Source organism: Copadichromis virginalis, linkage group LG11, assembly GCF_057382275.1.
Source record: "Copadichromis virginalis isolate Kocher_CV1m ecotype Utaka linkage group LG11, C_Virginalis_male_GT1.1, whole genome shotgun sequence".
NCBI classification, from domain to species: domain Eukaryota; kingdom Metazoa; phylum Chordata; class Actinopteri; order Cichliformes; family Cichlidae; genus Copadichromis; species Copadichromis virginalis.
Window position 1 is genome coordinate 32,881,287 of NC_140628.1, and position 17,294 is coordinate 32,898,580.

The following is a 17,294-nucleotide window of genomic DNA, read 5'->3' on the forward strand; positions in this document are numbered from 1 at the left end:
AGTTAACATTTGTTCACACAGTCAACAGTTCAGGTATTCCTATTGCATGAGCATCTGAGAGCTAGGAGAACGAGAGACTCGACATCAACGCCAAGTGTGGAGGTGAGTTTGTCAAAGATCAGAAAGGGAAGTTTTGAAAAAGATGGTGGGGACTGACTGACAAGAAAAAAGAAAAAGGAAGTGAGGAGGCGAGTTAAGGCCAACTACAACTATGTTCAGAGTGTATGGAGTGCTGAGCTTGGCAGAAATGTACACTTAGCTAGAATAACAGTGCGAGGGAAAGGAGCGATGGAGGAAAACAGTTGTTAGGAAGAGATGGAGCGAAGTAACCAGAGGAGAGGAGGTGAGCTAATGACAGGAGAGTTGAGCAGAAAAACAAGTGGAAATAAACCAACATGTGAGAGAGAGAGAGACTGAAAGGAAAATAATATGAGAAGGGACGGTTTAATTAGGGAAAGTTCCAGGTTATTACAGATAGTAATAATTACCCACAACTACTGTGCACCTTTTCCTCCCAGACAAGCAATTATTATGTGATTATGTGAATAATTCAATTTGGTTTGAATGTATGCACTGAGGCCTAGAGAGAAAAAGCAAAGAGGCAAAGCCAAGGAAAACAGTAGAAAACAGGGGAAAAGGAAGATGGAGAGAGAGAGAAAAAGTTCAAAGTTTTAAAGAGCAAGACGGACTGAGGCCTGCTTTCTTCTTTCCTCACTCAGCTAAATTCTCAATGACCCTTCGTTCTGGATGGCTGGATAGTTAAACAACACATCACTTCCAACAAACACAACAAAGAGGGTTAGATATACATGTTGTCAAAGTGAATATGCTGCAGATTTACTAAATATAAAAATCAATCTAAACGCAAACTATTCTCAGCGCTGTTAAGTAATGTTACCGGTCATGACACGCCGATCCATTTTTCACTTTTTTATCGTCCAGCTGACTGTTCAGTTCCTGCCTTTGAACATGATCGCCTTAACACAGAAAATATCCAATTCGGATCTCCAAGAAAATACAATTTCACGTTTTGACTCTATAAAAAAACAATTTGATCTTTTTTTATGTGCTTTTGCATTCAAGCTCATTTAATAAACATCACAAATTTTTTAAATATATAACAGATGACCAATGTGTTTTAAAGTAACATTGATGATAATCAGGGCAGACATGATGTGCGCTGTGATGGATTGGCTGACTCAGGCAAGTTTCAAGTGTTTCCAAGTTGAATTTCACAACATACTGAAATGAATGAAAGCACTGGCTGCACGAAAGGAAGGAAGGAAAAACATTAAAAAATCAAAAACACCAAGGTATCAAGTAAAGGTCGTTATAGCTTTGGAAAATGATCCCTACTAAGGTAAAGTTTATAGGATATATAGTGAATGGTGAATGCAGCCACTTAAATCCTTTTATTATGTGTTCTGATGGTATTTTTTTTACCCTCATGGTCCTTCCCTACTAAGGTAATAATAAGGGATGTTTTATGTTTAAAACACAATTCAAACACTGTTTTCTTAGTCAGGCTGGTTTTGTTGATCTTACCATTTAAACAAGAAACTCTAAAGAAATGCTAAGATGGAATTGGAAAGCAAGAGGAGGAAATATAAACACATAATAAAAGTTACAAGTAGGGAAAAATGACAAAGAAAGGACAAAGAGATGGAAACAAATTAGAGGAAAATAATGCTGACAAAGTAACAAAGAGAAAAAAAGAGTTGAACATGGAGAAGAAAGGACGGTGAGACAGACAGGGAAGAATGAATTGGACTAATAGGAGGTGGCATAGGTGTGTGCACACTTATCGCCAACTTCATACAGTGTTATGAAGCTGTGTTTGCCCCCTTCTTGAATCCTTTTTGCATATTTGTCACACTTACATGTTTTAATCAAAAAATTTAAATATTAGACAAAGATACGTTGACTAAAAACAAAGTGAGTTTTTTTAAATTATGATTTTATTTATTAAAAGAAACAAGCTACCCAAACATACGTCACCATGTGAGAAAAAGTGATTGCCCCCTAAACTTAATAACTGGTTGTGCCAACCTTGGCAGCAAGAACTGCAATTGGCAACAAAGACTGCAATCAAGCATTTGTGATAACTGGCAATAAGTCTTTCGCAGCGCTAGAGAGGAATTTTGGCCCACTCTTCTTTGCAGAATTGTTTTAACTTAGCCACACTGGAGAGTTTCTGAGCATGAATGGTCTGTTTAAGGTCATGCCAAACCATCTCAATTGAATTTAAGTCTGGACTTTGACTAGGCCACTCCAAAATCTTTGTTTTGTATTTTTGAATCATTCAGAGTTAGAATTGCTGGTGTATGTGGGATTATTGTCTTGGTGCATGTCCCAAGTGCTCTTAAGCTTCAGGGTATGAACTGATGGCTGCACATTCTCCTTCTAGTAGAGAGGAGAAGTCATGGCACCATCAATTACAACAAGTCGTCCAGGTCCTAAAGTAGCAAAGCAGCCCCAGACCATAGTATTATCATGTTGGCATGATGTTCCACAGAAGTTTTTCCCAAAAGTCTTGGGGATCATCAAGATCATTTTTGTAAGATAAGCCTTTGTGTTCTTTTTCGTCAGCAGTCTTTTTTGCCTTGGAGCACTCCCATTTTTGCCCAGTCCCTTTCTTATCGTTGCGTCATTAAAACTGACCTTAACTGATCAAAGAGAGGCCTGCAGTTCTTTAGATTTTATTCTGGGTTTTTTGTTATCTACTGGATGAGACGTCAATGCACTCTAATTTTTAGGCCAGCCATTCCTGGGAAGGTTCACCACTGTTCCAACTTCTCTGACCCTGATTCACTGCAGTCCCAAAGCCAATCTATCTACATAATGCCACAATCTAAAGACAGATGTCTTTAGACCTCAGGAAGGTTTCTCTCCTTAATAAATAAATTCATTTATTCATTCTCCACCAGAGTACATCCTGGAGAGATCGCCAGACCACCATTCACACTGACATCTATGGCCAATTTTAAATTATGAATCAAGCTAACCCCACTAAATGCACGTCTTTGGACTGTAGGAGAAAACTGGAGTTCCCACACAGGCACCATGTGGCCCAGGTTATTTTTGTCTAAAATTTAAACTCGGTTGATTATCACAAAAAAATCTGGAAAACAAACAAACGAGAAACGAGGAAAATACTTCTGGTCACCTCCAGTCCAGAGTTTTATGCATGGAGACACAGTTAGTGTGTCTGTGCTTGTGTCTGTGTTGCTGTATTCATTACTACAATTGAACAAGGCCAAAATGTATTTAAAAAAAAAAAAAATCCCCATACATAACCTGTTTCTCTTGAGGCTGTCTCAAAAAACAAATAAATCCCCATAGACTCAAGGTAAAGTGTCCAGATGAACAGGATTAAAAGGCATGTCTATAGTCTGGTACAAATGAACAGTTTCTCTTAGTTCTTAACAATTGTATTAAACTCATCCAAGTAGATTCTGCCACAGGCAGCTGTAGAACGGTGTAGCTGCTAGACCTCACTGACCTGGACCTCTCAACATTATACGTGATGTTGGTGCACTTTGGGGTAATATATTCACATACATGAGTTCTACACAGTCCTAATTATTTATTTTTACTGCATATTATTTATATTTGTTTATATTATTTATTTTTTTCATTTTATTATATTCGTTTTTTACAATAACCCCAGGGATGACTAAAAACAATTATCAAAGAAATGCATACATGATCTTTAACTAACATTGAGATCAGTGATTTTGACTGTTTTATTTCAAAAATGACTTGGAATATGAAACATACTTTTTCATCATCAAGATTTTAGACTAATTAGATGAGGTTAAACTGCATAAAGTGATTAAAAAAGTGAAAAAGCACAGAAAGAAAGGACCTGATAAGATGATAACAACTCCGATGTTAAAGAGTTACAAGAGGCAAGAAATGTTGTGTGGTCTCAGACACACAATGTTCATCTATCAATGCTTTCTAAATGCAGATAAATGATACATGTTTTTGTAGATGCATATCATAACTATTTTAAAATAACTCAAATACAGAATATCTCTGCTAAAGTTGCACTCTGAGACACGCAAAGTAAATGTTTAATATTGTAGTTTGTTATTTTTTTCTCTGTTTTAGTCAGTTTGTATGTTGAGAAGGACGTCAGCAGAAAGAAAAACAGCAAATTGTTCAAATTGTTGTTGTTTGAGGAAATGCTTCAATTCAGAAACTGGAACTGAGGCCTGCAGTAAGACTAAAGCCAAAGAATAAGTGGCTAAACACAATTTCTCAGCTACAGTAAACTGAGGTTTCCCTGTTTTTCTTACAGATTCTTTAATCCATCCACTGCCTCTCCTGAGTCTTCTGTAAGCTGTTGATGTTTTGGGGATGTATAAATTGAAAAAAAGTGTAGGTGCATTTGAATCTACAAATCACACATTGTGACCTCTAACCCCTTAACTTCCTTTACAATAACTTATAACTCCCCTTAACTTCCTGTTTTTGCTCCTAGCAAAAACAGGTGGGGTTGGGAAGTGAGATAGAGGAAATAAAGCCATAAATAATAATAATAATAATGGATACTTTATTGATCCCCATGGGGAAATTACTTGTTTTTCTCTGCATTTGACCCATTCACTCAGTGAAGCAGTGGGCAGCCCACTAAGCAGGCGCCCGGGGAGCAGTGTGTAGGGACGGTACCTTGCTCAGGGGTACCTCAGGGTAGCCGTTAAGTGGATTCGAACCGCCGACCTTCCGATCATGGGGCGACCACTTTACCTACTGAGCTATCCCTAGTCATTTCTATTAACAAATGTTAAATACTTAAAGTCACAATGTACTGTAATTGAATGGAAGTGTACTTCCATCGCACTGTAATATGAGAAGACTGATTCCAACAGATGTATCTTTGCGGCACAGTATGTCAGAGACAGAGGGGGGAGAAGGAAGGGGAAAGGAGAGAGAGAGAGACCACAGAGTTTATTTAAGAAGGAGACCACTGCACAGTATCAGGTTCTTACTACAGCAGTGGTGATGTCACTCGTGTGTTTGTGTCTATATACATTCAGAGATGTGTTTGCATGTCAATTGACTCTGCATTTCATGCACATATCCTCTTGCCTTACTTGTGTGTGGACCCAAGCAAAACAATAAAAGTTAAAAAAAATAATAATCACCGCACAGTCTGGTCTTCAATAAATCATGTGCACATGCTACAACTAACCTGCACTACACGTTGGCATTAAATATCCAGGTGAGTTCCTCCGCCTCTCTTATAGTGTATTAGTAATCTGGCATTTATGCTCTGCATAAATCTATACACTGTTATTTAACAAGGCGTGATGGTTTAAACAATCCTAAAACTTTTGTTTCCCAAAGCTACGGTCCAGTTTGTACTGAATACAACAATTATCTAGGGCTACCCATGACTCGGGACAGGAGATCCAGTGGATCAACCCTGATGGTAGGGCTGCTGTTTTGTAGTTCATCATATTCAAAGGTGTTTTGTGTAGAATTCTAGCTAGCATACTAGAGTTTCACTTATGTCCTACATATTTTAAATCAACTGACAACAAGTTCTCACAGGCCTGTCAGAGGGACTCCCATAACCCTACACCAATATTTCCTCTCATAACCAACAGGTAAACTAAATTCTTTAATTAATTAGATTTTTTCCCCTAATTACTAGATTAAATAGTGCTCCTGAAAAAACATGCATCACTGCCCGAGAATCACTAGTCTAGTGAATAAATATCCTCAAAAAATGGCCATACAAACATGTGTGTGTGTACTGCTGCAGAGCCACTACAGATCATAGGGGTCCAGTTCCGTATCAAAGCACACAAACTCACAAACACAAACAATCTTAAATAAATGCCAGTTGACAACTAGGAGCACTACTGCTGGAGTGCATGTGTGCGCAGCAAGTCAACACACTTTATGCTTGTATGTGTGAGACAGATGATATTTCTGTGTAAACTCAACACAGTTTAAAAGAATAAATGGATGTAAAGGGATATTTACATTTTCTATAAAGCGGGAAAATGTGTGTGTGTATAAGTGTGTTTGTGTATTTGAATTAGAGTATGTGTGTGTATAGACTCTTGCCAAGTATATCACATAACAGGAACATAAACAGTAGGCAGCAGGCTCTTCCTGTATATACAGCTCTGAATGTATGTGTGTGTGTGTGTGTTTGGAAAGTATATGGCGTAGTTTTGATAATCTTTACGTTTCAGTAAGTGTAGAAGTGTACATGAATATACAAGGGTGTGATCTCAGTAGAACATATATATTTAAATTTATTTATGTGTATATCTAGAGTACATGTTTTAATAAAAGACTGTGTTTCTACTTGCTCTAGTCTACGAAGCTCTACGAATAAAGCACTTACCTTTAGGGTTAAGCTCTGCAGAAATGAAAAGGAAAGAGTTAAATGTTATAATATGAAAGGTGAAGGAATGAAAAAACAGAAAGAATTAAGTGTTATCAGTTCTCCCATCTAGTTTTATTTGGTCGGACCAGTAACAAAGAACTGGAAGAACTGGCAAGGGAATTCCCTGAGAAAACCTCCATCTTCCTTCATATGGAAATAGACAGACCTAAAAAAATTCCTCTCAAGTGTTTGGTTTGCCTTCCCACACAACTGGAAAGTACAGCTGGAGGAAAAGGCAGCCATCTGACTCAGCCATACCGATCGTGAATATGATAAGATGTCCAAATCGAAAATTAAATAGTCTATCGTCATGAGGTTTGTGTGGAAATCGGGCTGACGGGATCAACAGAAAGAGACGTCTCTTCTTATAACCTGATCAGTATTAACTCATTTAGAAGAAGAAAACTGTGGAAGGCCTAAGTAGAACCAGAAGGAGCATTCAATTATGATGCAGCGAAACAGTTTTGGTTGATAGTTTTAACCTTCAAATGAAAATATATGAAGGATTTGTGTGTGTGTGTGTGTGTGTGTGTGTGTGTGTGTGTGTGTGTGTGTGTGTTCCTTGTGGTGATAAAAAAAAAAAATTACTTTGTTTTGTGTCTGTCTGTTTATGTGAAGGAAGTCAGGGTTGAAAAAGCAACACAAAAATATTTGTGATAAGACAGCATCTCTTCTCTGTGCTCCTCAGTGCTATATTTTTCCAGCTGCCCTGGGATTTAAAAAGTCAGCGTGCTGCTCCTCTAACCTTTAGTTCACAGCAACAGAAGTCTGGCAGATTAAACTATGATATGATTGGTTGAAGAGGATTTCCTGCGAAGGTGAATGAGAAGCAGATGGCAGGTTGCAAGCCAATGAAAAGGCAGCGAGGTGCTGAGTCAAAAGGTTCACGTCTTATTAAACCTGATGAAAGTCGCGCTTCCTATGGCTGCCTCTCCTTCCTGTAATAACTCTGCCTCCATCGCTCCCTCTCGTCATAACTCTGCCACTTCTTTAAGAAGCAAGATTTTTTACAGTTTAAAGAGTTTGTATTTCAAAGATATAATTTCATGCCAAGTGCGCAGGATATATACTGTTAACAATACAGGGTACCTAACAATATATTTAGCTGGGTCTGAATCAATTCAATTCAAGTTTATCTATATAGCGCCAAATCACAACTAATGATCAGTTGAACTAATGTCTAGTTGGTAATATTTCCTATGTTTTATTTATTTATTCAATTTTATGCAAAATAAATAAACAAATGCAGAGGTAGCTCTTGCTTTTAAAAGTTAAAATTGTCTTATTAAACAATCATCATCACCATTTGCACATACCGACTTCACGTGCTTTCGTATATATGCACAAACATAGCCAAATACAACACAAGAGACTGGAGTTTGATCCATTTCCTGACAATATTATAGTTTTGCTTTAACTACCTATTTGTTTTTGTTAAAAGTGCATGGTTTTCCTGGCTCTAAAATGTGCCTTTAAGTTTCTTCTCACAGCTGCTTGAGGTTCTTTGACTTGAAAACATAGCTATGGGTCACAATATTACCGCACCCAAATTATTACCACAATTGTTTCCTGGTAATAAGACAGTCTACAATACTCCTACATACATAAAGTTTCTTTCAGTTCTCAGCAGTAATGTTGCTGCAAGCATATTGGCCCTCTGTCCTGACTCACTGATAATGTAGCTCTGCTATACGGAGCATCATTCAAAAAAAAAAGAAACATCGACGCTATTGGCAGTTTGATGGCTAATCTACCTGAAATGCAGGATCAGCCGCATACCTACAAAATCCCATAATGTCTTCATATTGAGCAGTATTATCTAATCCTGAAATGCTAAGTCCAGTAATTACTTTGTCTGGGGCTCAGATTACTACTCTACACTGCCAACGAAAAGAAAGAAAAACCATAACGGGGAGGGAAGAAAAAGGAAGAAAAAGACTGGATAAAACAACACAAAAATGGACGAGAGAGAAAGAAAAGTGAGAAGGACCTAAAAGCACCCATTACATTTTTTAAATGTAAAAGACATGTCAAATGGAGCGAGGAGGCTCACACAGCAAAAACCCACGCACACACATACACATGCGTGGATGGATACACACACACAGTAGTGTGTGTAGCTGCTTCTGGCCAGCTGCCAGGCAATGGTCAATCAGTCTTCGGTTTTCAAAAATCTCCTTCAAGTGAAACTCTGGATCCATTAGCTGCTGCGGTAGAATTAGAAAAGTTTAATGTTTCACGGCTGTAAGCCTTTATTATATCAATAATAGCCGAAGAAGCTGAGAAGGTGTTCTTTTTATAATTAATTACAGAGCTCAGAACTGTTTTCATTCTTTTTAAGAGTTTTGGAAATAAAATCTTTTTACTTTCGAAAAATCCATTCTCCACTTTGTAACATCCCTTTCGCGCACAAACCAATGTTTTTATTTGTTTGTTTGTTTTTGTTTGTTTTTTTTCCTTAGATTAACAAGAAAGTACAACATCAGGATTATATTTTCCTCCATCAGTTCACAACTGCGGGCTCGTGGACTGAGAACATAACAGAGGAGCATCTTTGTAAGGCGCTACTTTTCCCACAGGAGATTCACTGTTTGAATCCATGTTCCACAGTGCTGCAGTGTCCATGAACAAAGCACAATGGACAATAAAAGGTTATTATTCTTGTTTTTCTTCTGTCTGCACTGATATATGAGGGCTTCTCATTGAACAGTCTTTGCCTTTTCTGTGGTAGCAAGAGGAAAAAGCTTTTAATATGCCATGAGTGTCTGCTGCCAGCAAAAATTCTGAATAAATGCGAAACTGAAAACTCATGAGGGGTTCAAGATGCCATCCATGAATTAGTTTGTAAAAAAGTCTGAAATTCAATGCCAAATAAACATCCAAGTAGGAAGCACAAATCAGCTAACGGAAATCAATAAGTTCAATGATGCTCATTTAGGGTTTTCGCTAAAACTGATTTTTCAGGTCTACTGACAATAAAAATTAAAAAAAATTTAAAAAAAAAATTTAGAACAAAATAAAGAATATCTAATATGCATACTGTCCAAACACACACATTTAATTAATAGATGCAATTCATCTCTGAACACTCTACAATTGCATGCAAAATATTTTAAAACTAGCAAAACTATAATCCAGGAAAAAAATATTTTGCATGCAATCTAAATTTTCAATAAAAAATGCTTTAAAAGTGCAGATGAGGTTTTGCCCTTTCTAAAACGAGAAATCATCAAGATTAATTTTTTCTTCTTTTTATATTAACTCATACATAAAATACATTTTGGCCACAAATAACTGGTAAGTGCATAGATTTCTGTCAGCAAAGTAACACTGAGTCACTGCCTTATCCACACGTTGACCAAACACAGTTATGTGCACAGTCCCCCTCAAAGACATATTTTGAGCCAGGAAAAACTCTGCCATCTAAGGTCCTTTCAGATAAACTAAATCCAGCTCTATCAAGTTTTTCAATTCCTCCAAATATCCCCTTAGTGGAACAGAAATACAGAGTAGAAATCTCAAAGAAGCTTAACCCTGAAAACCTGTTTTTGTATAAGGTTAATAAAAAAGTTAAATTAAGGGTTATTAGGATATGCTGTATGCATTAAAATACTAATAAAAATACAACAACAGACAAATATGGTTCTGTACATATCACATGATCTTGCAGCTCATGAGAAAATATTAATTTGCTTTTTTTTTTTTAAATCTCAAGTTATCCTGTAAAAAAAAACCTACATTACTTGTTTCCTGGCCTGTGGCCTTGCATTCCTCCAAATCTGTTACTAAGCTGTTGTAATACAGAGCACGCTAACAAAGAGAGTTTAGAACATGATCCGCTTGGCAGACGTAGCAACCAACATCAGCATCAGCTGGCTTAACAAAAGTTCCTTACAAATGGATTTCAGGCCTGGTAGTCAAAAGAGGAGTGACCCAACAAAAATACTGCATTGTCCTGGAGACATCAACATATGGAGATGCTGGTCATTCTGGCAAGTTCAGTAAAACAGAAGAAAACAATAAAGGCTGCCAACTAGCTTCCTAGGTTTCCACACGAATTGGCCTAGCAACCAGTGAATCACGGCTGGCTGGGTTTTATGGAAAGTATCCGCACAGTCACAATGTATCTTTGCCTGTTCAGATGAAAATGGCCACTATACTGTTAGCTTGTGTACGAGCTAACAGTATACTGTAAACGCCAACTTGACCACCTGATCCTTCTCAAGTGTGTTTGTGCAGAGCTCTCTCTCAAAGTATTAAGAAAATCAAAGAGGGCCACTAATGAAATTCTTTCTAGATTGTAACAACTCCTGACACCGTCAAGCCTCCTTTGAAGGGCTTAAGAAGTCAGCAGTCTTCTTAAATGTCAGAGCCTTTGTAGGGCTTAAAGAAGGGCACAGTAGCCCCAGGGTGGGATGGTGTTATATAAGTGGGTGGTGTGAAGGCATAATCATCACCCCTGGGTGGGAATGAGGAAAGAAGGAAAGCAACAGAAACAAAGTGATGCATTCCTCCCAAGCCAAGACAGCGTTTAGAGGATGAGAGAGGATGAGATAGGATGAGGCACTGCTGGAGATTAACACACAACCATGGAGTTACAAGGAATGGACTGGTCATTGTTAAAAGATACACTGACAAAGACACAAACAGCAGTGTCTCACGTTGAATGTTTTTAATCAAACCTGTCAGGACATCGGTTTCATTTTTATTTGCATGTATGTGACCAGTGTTACACTTGTCTGCAAACCACTACGCTGAAGCTTATTCGGCAGCGCTGCACCGATTTGCCCTTCTTTCTGATCAGCGAGACAGAGTTTTTTCAACGGGGCAGAGCCGAAGTTTTTAATCAAACCTGTCAGGACATCGGTTTCATTTTTACACAGCATGACTGCTGTGTGTACTTATGAATCATTTTCATATAAATGCATCCACCTGCATTGTCATCACAGCTCCAGCAAAAATAAAGTTTTACTCACGAATAAAGTACAAGCTGTGATAAATGTAGTCATTTACTAAAAATCTAAAGTAGTTCTGGTGACTCACAGATTAAATCGCACCTGGTCATATATCAAAACTGAATGAGTGATTTTTTTTTTTTTAAAATAAATCCTGGAATCTTTGTTGAGAAATATTCTGATTCAGTAATGGCAGTGCTGTCTACTAATCTACTACCCAGATCAGTTTTGAGGTCCACATTCCCCTCAACACCGCCAACTCTAATTTACATTACATGGCCAAAGGGGAAGTTTTTTAAGATTTTAGGTAAAGCTTCTTCGTTCCATTCCCAGGAAATCTTAATGATCCCTGATTTCAGTCCAACACTTGTTGGACTAATGCTCTTGTATATGAATGGGAACAAGTCCTGCAGCCAGGTTTTAATATTTGGCAGACAGTGGTTGTAATGCATAAGTGTCCTCATAGGTTTGACCATGCAGTGAGAATAAGCTTAATTTACTCCCCTGCTTTTCCTTCCTCATTCTAACAAAGATTGCCTTCTTTTAGTTTATACCTAGGGCTTCTGTAGTTCCCATTTTCCTCTGCTTTTGTCGTCCTCCTCCTTCCCATCCTTTCTCTCAACAATGTTTACCCTCCCTGTTTCTCTTTCTCCGTTCCATTTAAACGTAACTTGTGTGTACCTCATTCATGGTCCCCATCCTGTTATTCATCTGTCTTCATCCTCTAACCTGCAGTAAACTTTTTCTAATTCTACTTACAGTCCACTGGCTCTCTTTCCAAACCCAAGATCAGCTCCCAACATATTCTCCCCAAGCTGCTTGGCTACTAAGATCTGCTGAACTACTCCAGACTCCGTATTTTCAGCTATTTTTAGCAGCACAATAAAGTTTAACAAAAAAGAAACACTTCCCAATATTTCCAGACATTTCACGTTAAATGTGCTTCTGGGGCGGAGAGACTGTTCCACCAACAGAGGCCTGCCAAAGCAAATTCAATCCAAGGGAAACAATAGCAAGAAAACAGGGGTTTTTTTCATGACCTGATTTCTGAACAAATATTCAAATAAATCTTTTTTTTTTTCTAGGAGGCCCGTGACATTTGAAATAAAGAGTGGTTTTGTTGGTTTGCAAGGGGGAAAGTAATATCTTCCAAAAATATTGCCGGGCCTAGAAACAGATGCCTGGAGGCAGCAGGGGGATGAACTGGGCTTGTCTGGAAAGTGCCCAGATGTCATTACCTCAAGTCAGCACACTGTTAGCAGCTGGTGTTCAACACTGTCACACAACACTGGAAGTGATGTTATAGACCAGAATGCTTCTAACGGCAATGCTGGAACAGACTGATAGATTTAACTCCATCGCAGGAAAGCAGAGCGAAAAGCCAAGTAGGAATAACATCACGCTTGGCTTTTCACTCTGTTTGCAAATTTATGCTACTCTTTGTTAGCTAGTGTTAAGTCATTGTCCAATTTCTGTTAACTTCTGCCTCTGTGAGCTTGTGAGGGTCCACTTGGGTCTGAGAAAGTAAATTTTGTCATCAGACAGTGAACAAGGCTCTATGATAGAGCCCGACCAATCAGGGATTTTTAAAAGATTTAAAATACTGATGAAGTGGACTTTATTTACCAGGATAATATGTCAAAGCAGTTTAAAAATAAACAAATTTTATTGTTACAAATTGTGGATTACTCTTGTCTTCTTGCTACCACTTGGACCCATCTGCAATACTACTCTATCTATTTAAATGAATTCAACAACATGTAATAATTAGGATAATTGTGTTGTATTCTGTGAAATTGTAAGTTTTAGGTTAAATTAAACATGTCCATTCAGAAAATTTGTCACATGGTTTGGTTTGGGTTTTTTTACCTGTCGGCGAGCTGTAGGACACAGTGATGTCTCCGGTGAGGTCAGCAGGGGGGTAGTGGCCATTGAGAAACGCTGAAAACACCACGACTTTGGATGAACCAACACCTGAAAGCAAAGCACAAACACGTCGCCATTAACACATGCTGTCCTGTTGTCCCTTGCTTACACTATTTATGCATTTAGTCCCTATAATCACAGAAAGTGTGAGAATAGTCCACGATTTTCTGTACATCTAAAAAGGTTTAAACAATAATCCTAATAATATTATCTTTGTTACTTTGATTCTGGCTTGAGCGCTAATATTATTCCTTAGCAAGGATGTAATCTAATAAAAAGGCGCTTCAGAAGTAAATACTGGATGCACTGTAGCTTGAGCCGCACCGTGGACAAAAAGTTTAAATATCTTGACCTTTCTTCTTCAATTTTGAGTCTCACACAATTTGCTATGAAAGTGCTGTAATAACTCACTGGAGTTTCCCTTCAGCTAATTTGTGTTATTACAAATGTCAATGTAATTTTGAGTAAAACTTTCTTACTTTTGGAACAGAAGTACCGATTTTATTCCAGCACTCTTTAAAAGAAAGACATTGAATGATGAATGAGGAAACGGGGTAGTCAATGAAACGCACACACAAAGTGTAAGTGTCAGCTTTTTCAAGATACGTACAGAACAGGACGGAGTACGGTTAATACAAACCAGACCCTTTAATGTGAATACACACACACACACACACACACACACACACACACACACACACACACGCAGTTTGAACCTCACCATGGAAGGTGACTTATATTATTAACCAGATTTTTTAAAACTGTGAGCACATACATACACACAACACAAACTAATTATATAAGCATGAGGCAGAGGTGATGACTTGTAGCTTCCTTTTGAATACCCTAAATCCAGAGAGAGCAAGATAAAGGGAAAAAAAAAAAAAAAAACAAAGGCAGAGAGCGCAAATAAGCTGGAGAGAAAAAGCAGGGCTCAAATATAGATGGAGAGGAAAGGATACATTACAGCTAATGGCTCCATGCAGCAGAACACACACACACACACATATATATGCACACACAGGGCGGTGAGATGGTGTAATGGGCCGTGATGTTTCTGAGCTCACTCCGTTACAGGTGACTGAATCCCAAGTATGTGTGTATGTGTCCTAATGGAAGCGCAACTTACAGGCATTCTGCAGGTAATGAATGACGGCGAGGAGACGTTGTGCCAAAAGTTTGAGACTATGTCACTGTGTGTTTCAAAATATAACTCAGAACTGTATAAACTCTCATTGAACACGTTTAGCAGGTGTGCGCACACGCAGCCGTAAGCGAAACGAGACCGCTCCAGCTGAGGATAGACAGAGAAGGAGGGAGCAAGATGGATGAGAGGAGATGAAAGGCGAGATGGCGACACCCACTCGCCGACTGACAGAAGAGAAGATAAACGATAAAAAGCAGAGAGAGAGACTTTCTCCGCACTCTTCAGATGTACTGACAGCATGACCTCCTCTCTCAGCTGATCTCATCCTTCTCCCACACTGCTCTCTTCACTTCTCCCACCAAGCATCCATCTCCTTTTTTCCCCCGCGCTCCTCCCATCTCAGCCTCTTCTGAGAAATGGATCTTCTGTTCGACCTTTTCATCTTTTCTGTGTAACAGCTAGACCCCAGCCACTTTGGGGATTTTTAATATCAGTGGTGACACTAACGATAAGTGTAAAAACTAAAAATCACCAGTAAGACAAAGATCCCTTGAAGGCTACATTGTGCAGAATGGGCTTATTGAGCTGAGTAAGAGATTGGACAGCTGGTACCACTCATGCCTGTATATTAAATATAAAACTTGAACACAGAATCAAAAACCTAAGATTGTGTGGTTTTCATGGGCTGGAAGTTGAAGAACTTATCACACATTTTAACACACATAACACTTGAAAATGTTGAACTATTCTTTTCTGTTGTGTTATTACAGTTGTGACCTAAAAGTCGGTCATCCCCACATGCTTCAAGGAGTCCATCATTGTTCCTGTCCCGAAGAAACCCCACCCTGCTTCTCTCAATGACTATCGCCCTGTAGCCCTCACCTCAGCAGTGATGAAGTGCTTTGAACGCCTGGTCAGAGACTTCATCATTTCTTCACTACCAGACACACTGGACCCACTACAGTTCGCTTACCGTCCAAATCATTCCACAGACGATGCCATCTCTCATCTCCTCCACACATCACTCACTCACTTGGACACTAGAAGGGGGAATTATGTTAAAATGCTCTTCATCGACTACAGCTCTGCATTTAATACCATAATTCCCTCCACACTCACCACCAAACTGGAGCACCTGGGACTCAGCTCATCTATGTGTCAGTGGATCTCCAACTTCCTAACAGGCAGACCACAGGCAGTAAGGATGGGTGGACATGTCTCAGCCTCCATCACTCTCAGCACTGGAGCCCCCCAGGGGTGTGTTCTGAGCCCCCTGCTGTACTCTTTATACGCATATGACTGTGTGGCCACTACCAGCTCCACCACCATCATTAAGTTTGCTGACGATAGTGGACTTCAGCACTAAGCAGGAGAGGAACTACCAGACCCCCGTCATCAATGAGTGCCCAGTGGAGAGAGTGGACAGCTTCAAATACCTCGGAGTTCACATCACGCAGGACTTGTCATGGTCCTGTCACATCAACACCGTGGTGAAAAAGGCCCGACAGCGTCTCTACCACCTCAGACGCTTGAGAGACTTCCAACTGCCCTCCAAGGTGCTCAGGAACTTTTACTCGTGCACCATAGAGAGCATCCTGGCGGGAAACATCTTAACCTGGTTCGGGAACAGCACCATGCAGGACAGACGAGCTCTACAGAGGGTTGTGCGGTCAGCTGAGCGCACCATCCGCTCAGAGCTCCCTGACCTGCACTCAATCTACAGCAGGCGGTGCTGGACCAAGGCCAGGAAGATCGTGAAGGACCTCAGCCATCCCAACAACAGACTGTTCTCTCTGTTGAGGTCAGGAAAGCGATTCCGCTCCCTGAAGACCAACACAGAGAGACTGAGGAGGAGCTTCTTCCCGCAGGCGATACGGTCTCTCAATCACACCACCACACAGTACTGACCCACACATATGGTTATTACACACACACTGGACTTTCTGGACTTTGTTTACATTAATTCAATTAGATGCGTGGTCATCTAATCGAATCACTTCATCACTAAATCACTTTAAGCATATTTGCACTGCACAAGACACTTACAAAGGTGGATTGCACAACACTGGACATTATATTTCTTCATTTCCATTTAATACTTGTACAGCTGCTGTTATTGTATATATATATTTATATTTCTTCATACATTCTTATATATTTCTATACTTTTTGAAGAAGGACTTGACTTTATGGGTTTTTTCTGATGATCAAGTGCTTATGTGTTGAGTAAATAAAAAGTTTGTAGCAACATATTAATTTTCATAAATGTCAGCACTGTAAAATGTAAATTTCAGACTAAACTGGGCAAGGTAGTTGAGCAAAAGTTTGGCTAGGAACAGACGGAGGTTCGGATAGATGTGGACTCCACAGCTGAGTGACTGTTATACTTTTTGCTGGATTATGTTATGGATTGGTGCCCAAATCTGTGCAGACAAGATCACACGCTCACAACTGGCAGGCATGTGAGTGTACACACATAGAGTCTTGTATTCACCCTACAATGAGGAGAATTACAAGTAATTTGTCTGGAATGATACAATGACCATGCTGAGGATTTTACAGACAATATGATTAAATAAAGATTGCAGATGAAACAGTAATGCCATCAGGCTCTAATAAAGTCTCCTCTAGCTTTACTTTTATTCTCTTCCCTTATTTGTGTCTTTCACATCCTTGTTACTACGAGGCTTTCCTCCACCTCAGTGTGTTACCATTCTCTCTAGCTTTCTTTTCACTTCCCTTGGCCCCTCCCTCCCTGTCATTCTGTCTGTCAGCAGAAGGCTTTTAACCCCTGTGCCCTGGAGGTCACACTGGTCAGACTGGTTTAAGTGCTTTAAGTGTTCCCAGGCCCATT

General features: G+C 39.3%; 1 protein-coding gene across 3 annotated transcripts in view; it reads right to left on the bottom strand.

Annotated features, from left to right (window-relative positions):
• The window catches only part of bbs9 (Bardet-Biedl syndrome 9), a 174,807-nt gene that overhangs the window by 118,272 nt on the left and 39,241 nt on the right, over positions 1–17,294 (bottom strand). For all 3 annotated transcript variants that reach the window (XM_085472091.1, XM_085472089.1, XM_085472090.1), the window contains one exon: positions 13,237–13,341. In XM_085472091.1, the coding sequence (XP_085328217.1) occupies positions 13,237–13,341 (105 nt within the window). The remainder of the gene's footprint in view (positions 1–13,236; positions 13,342–17,294) is intronic.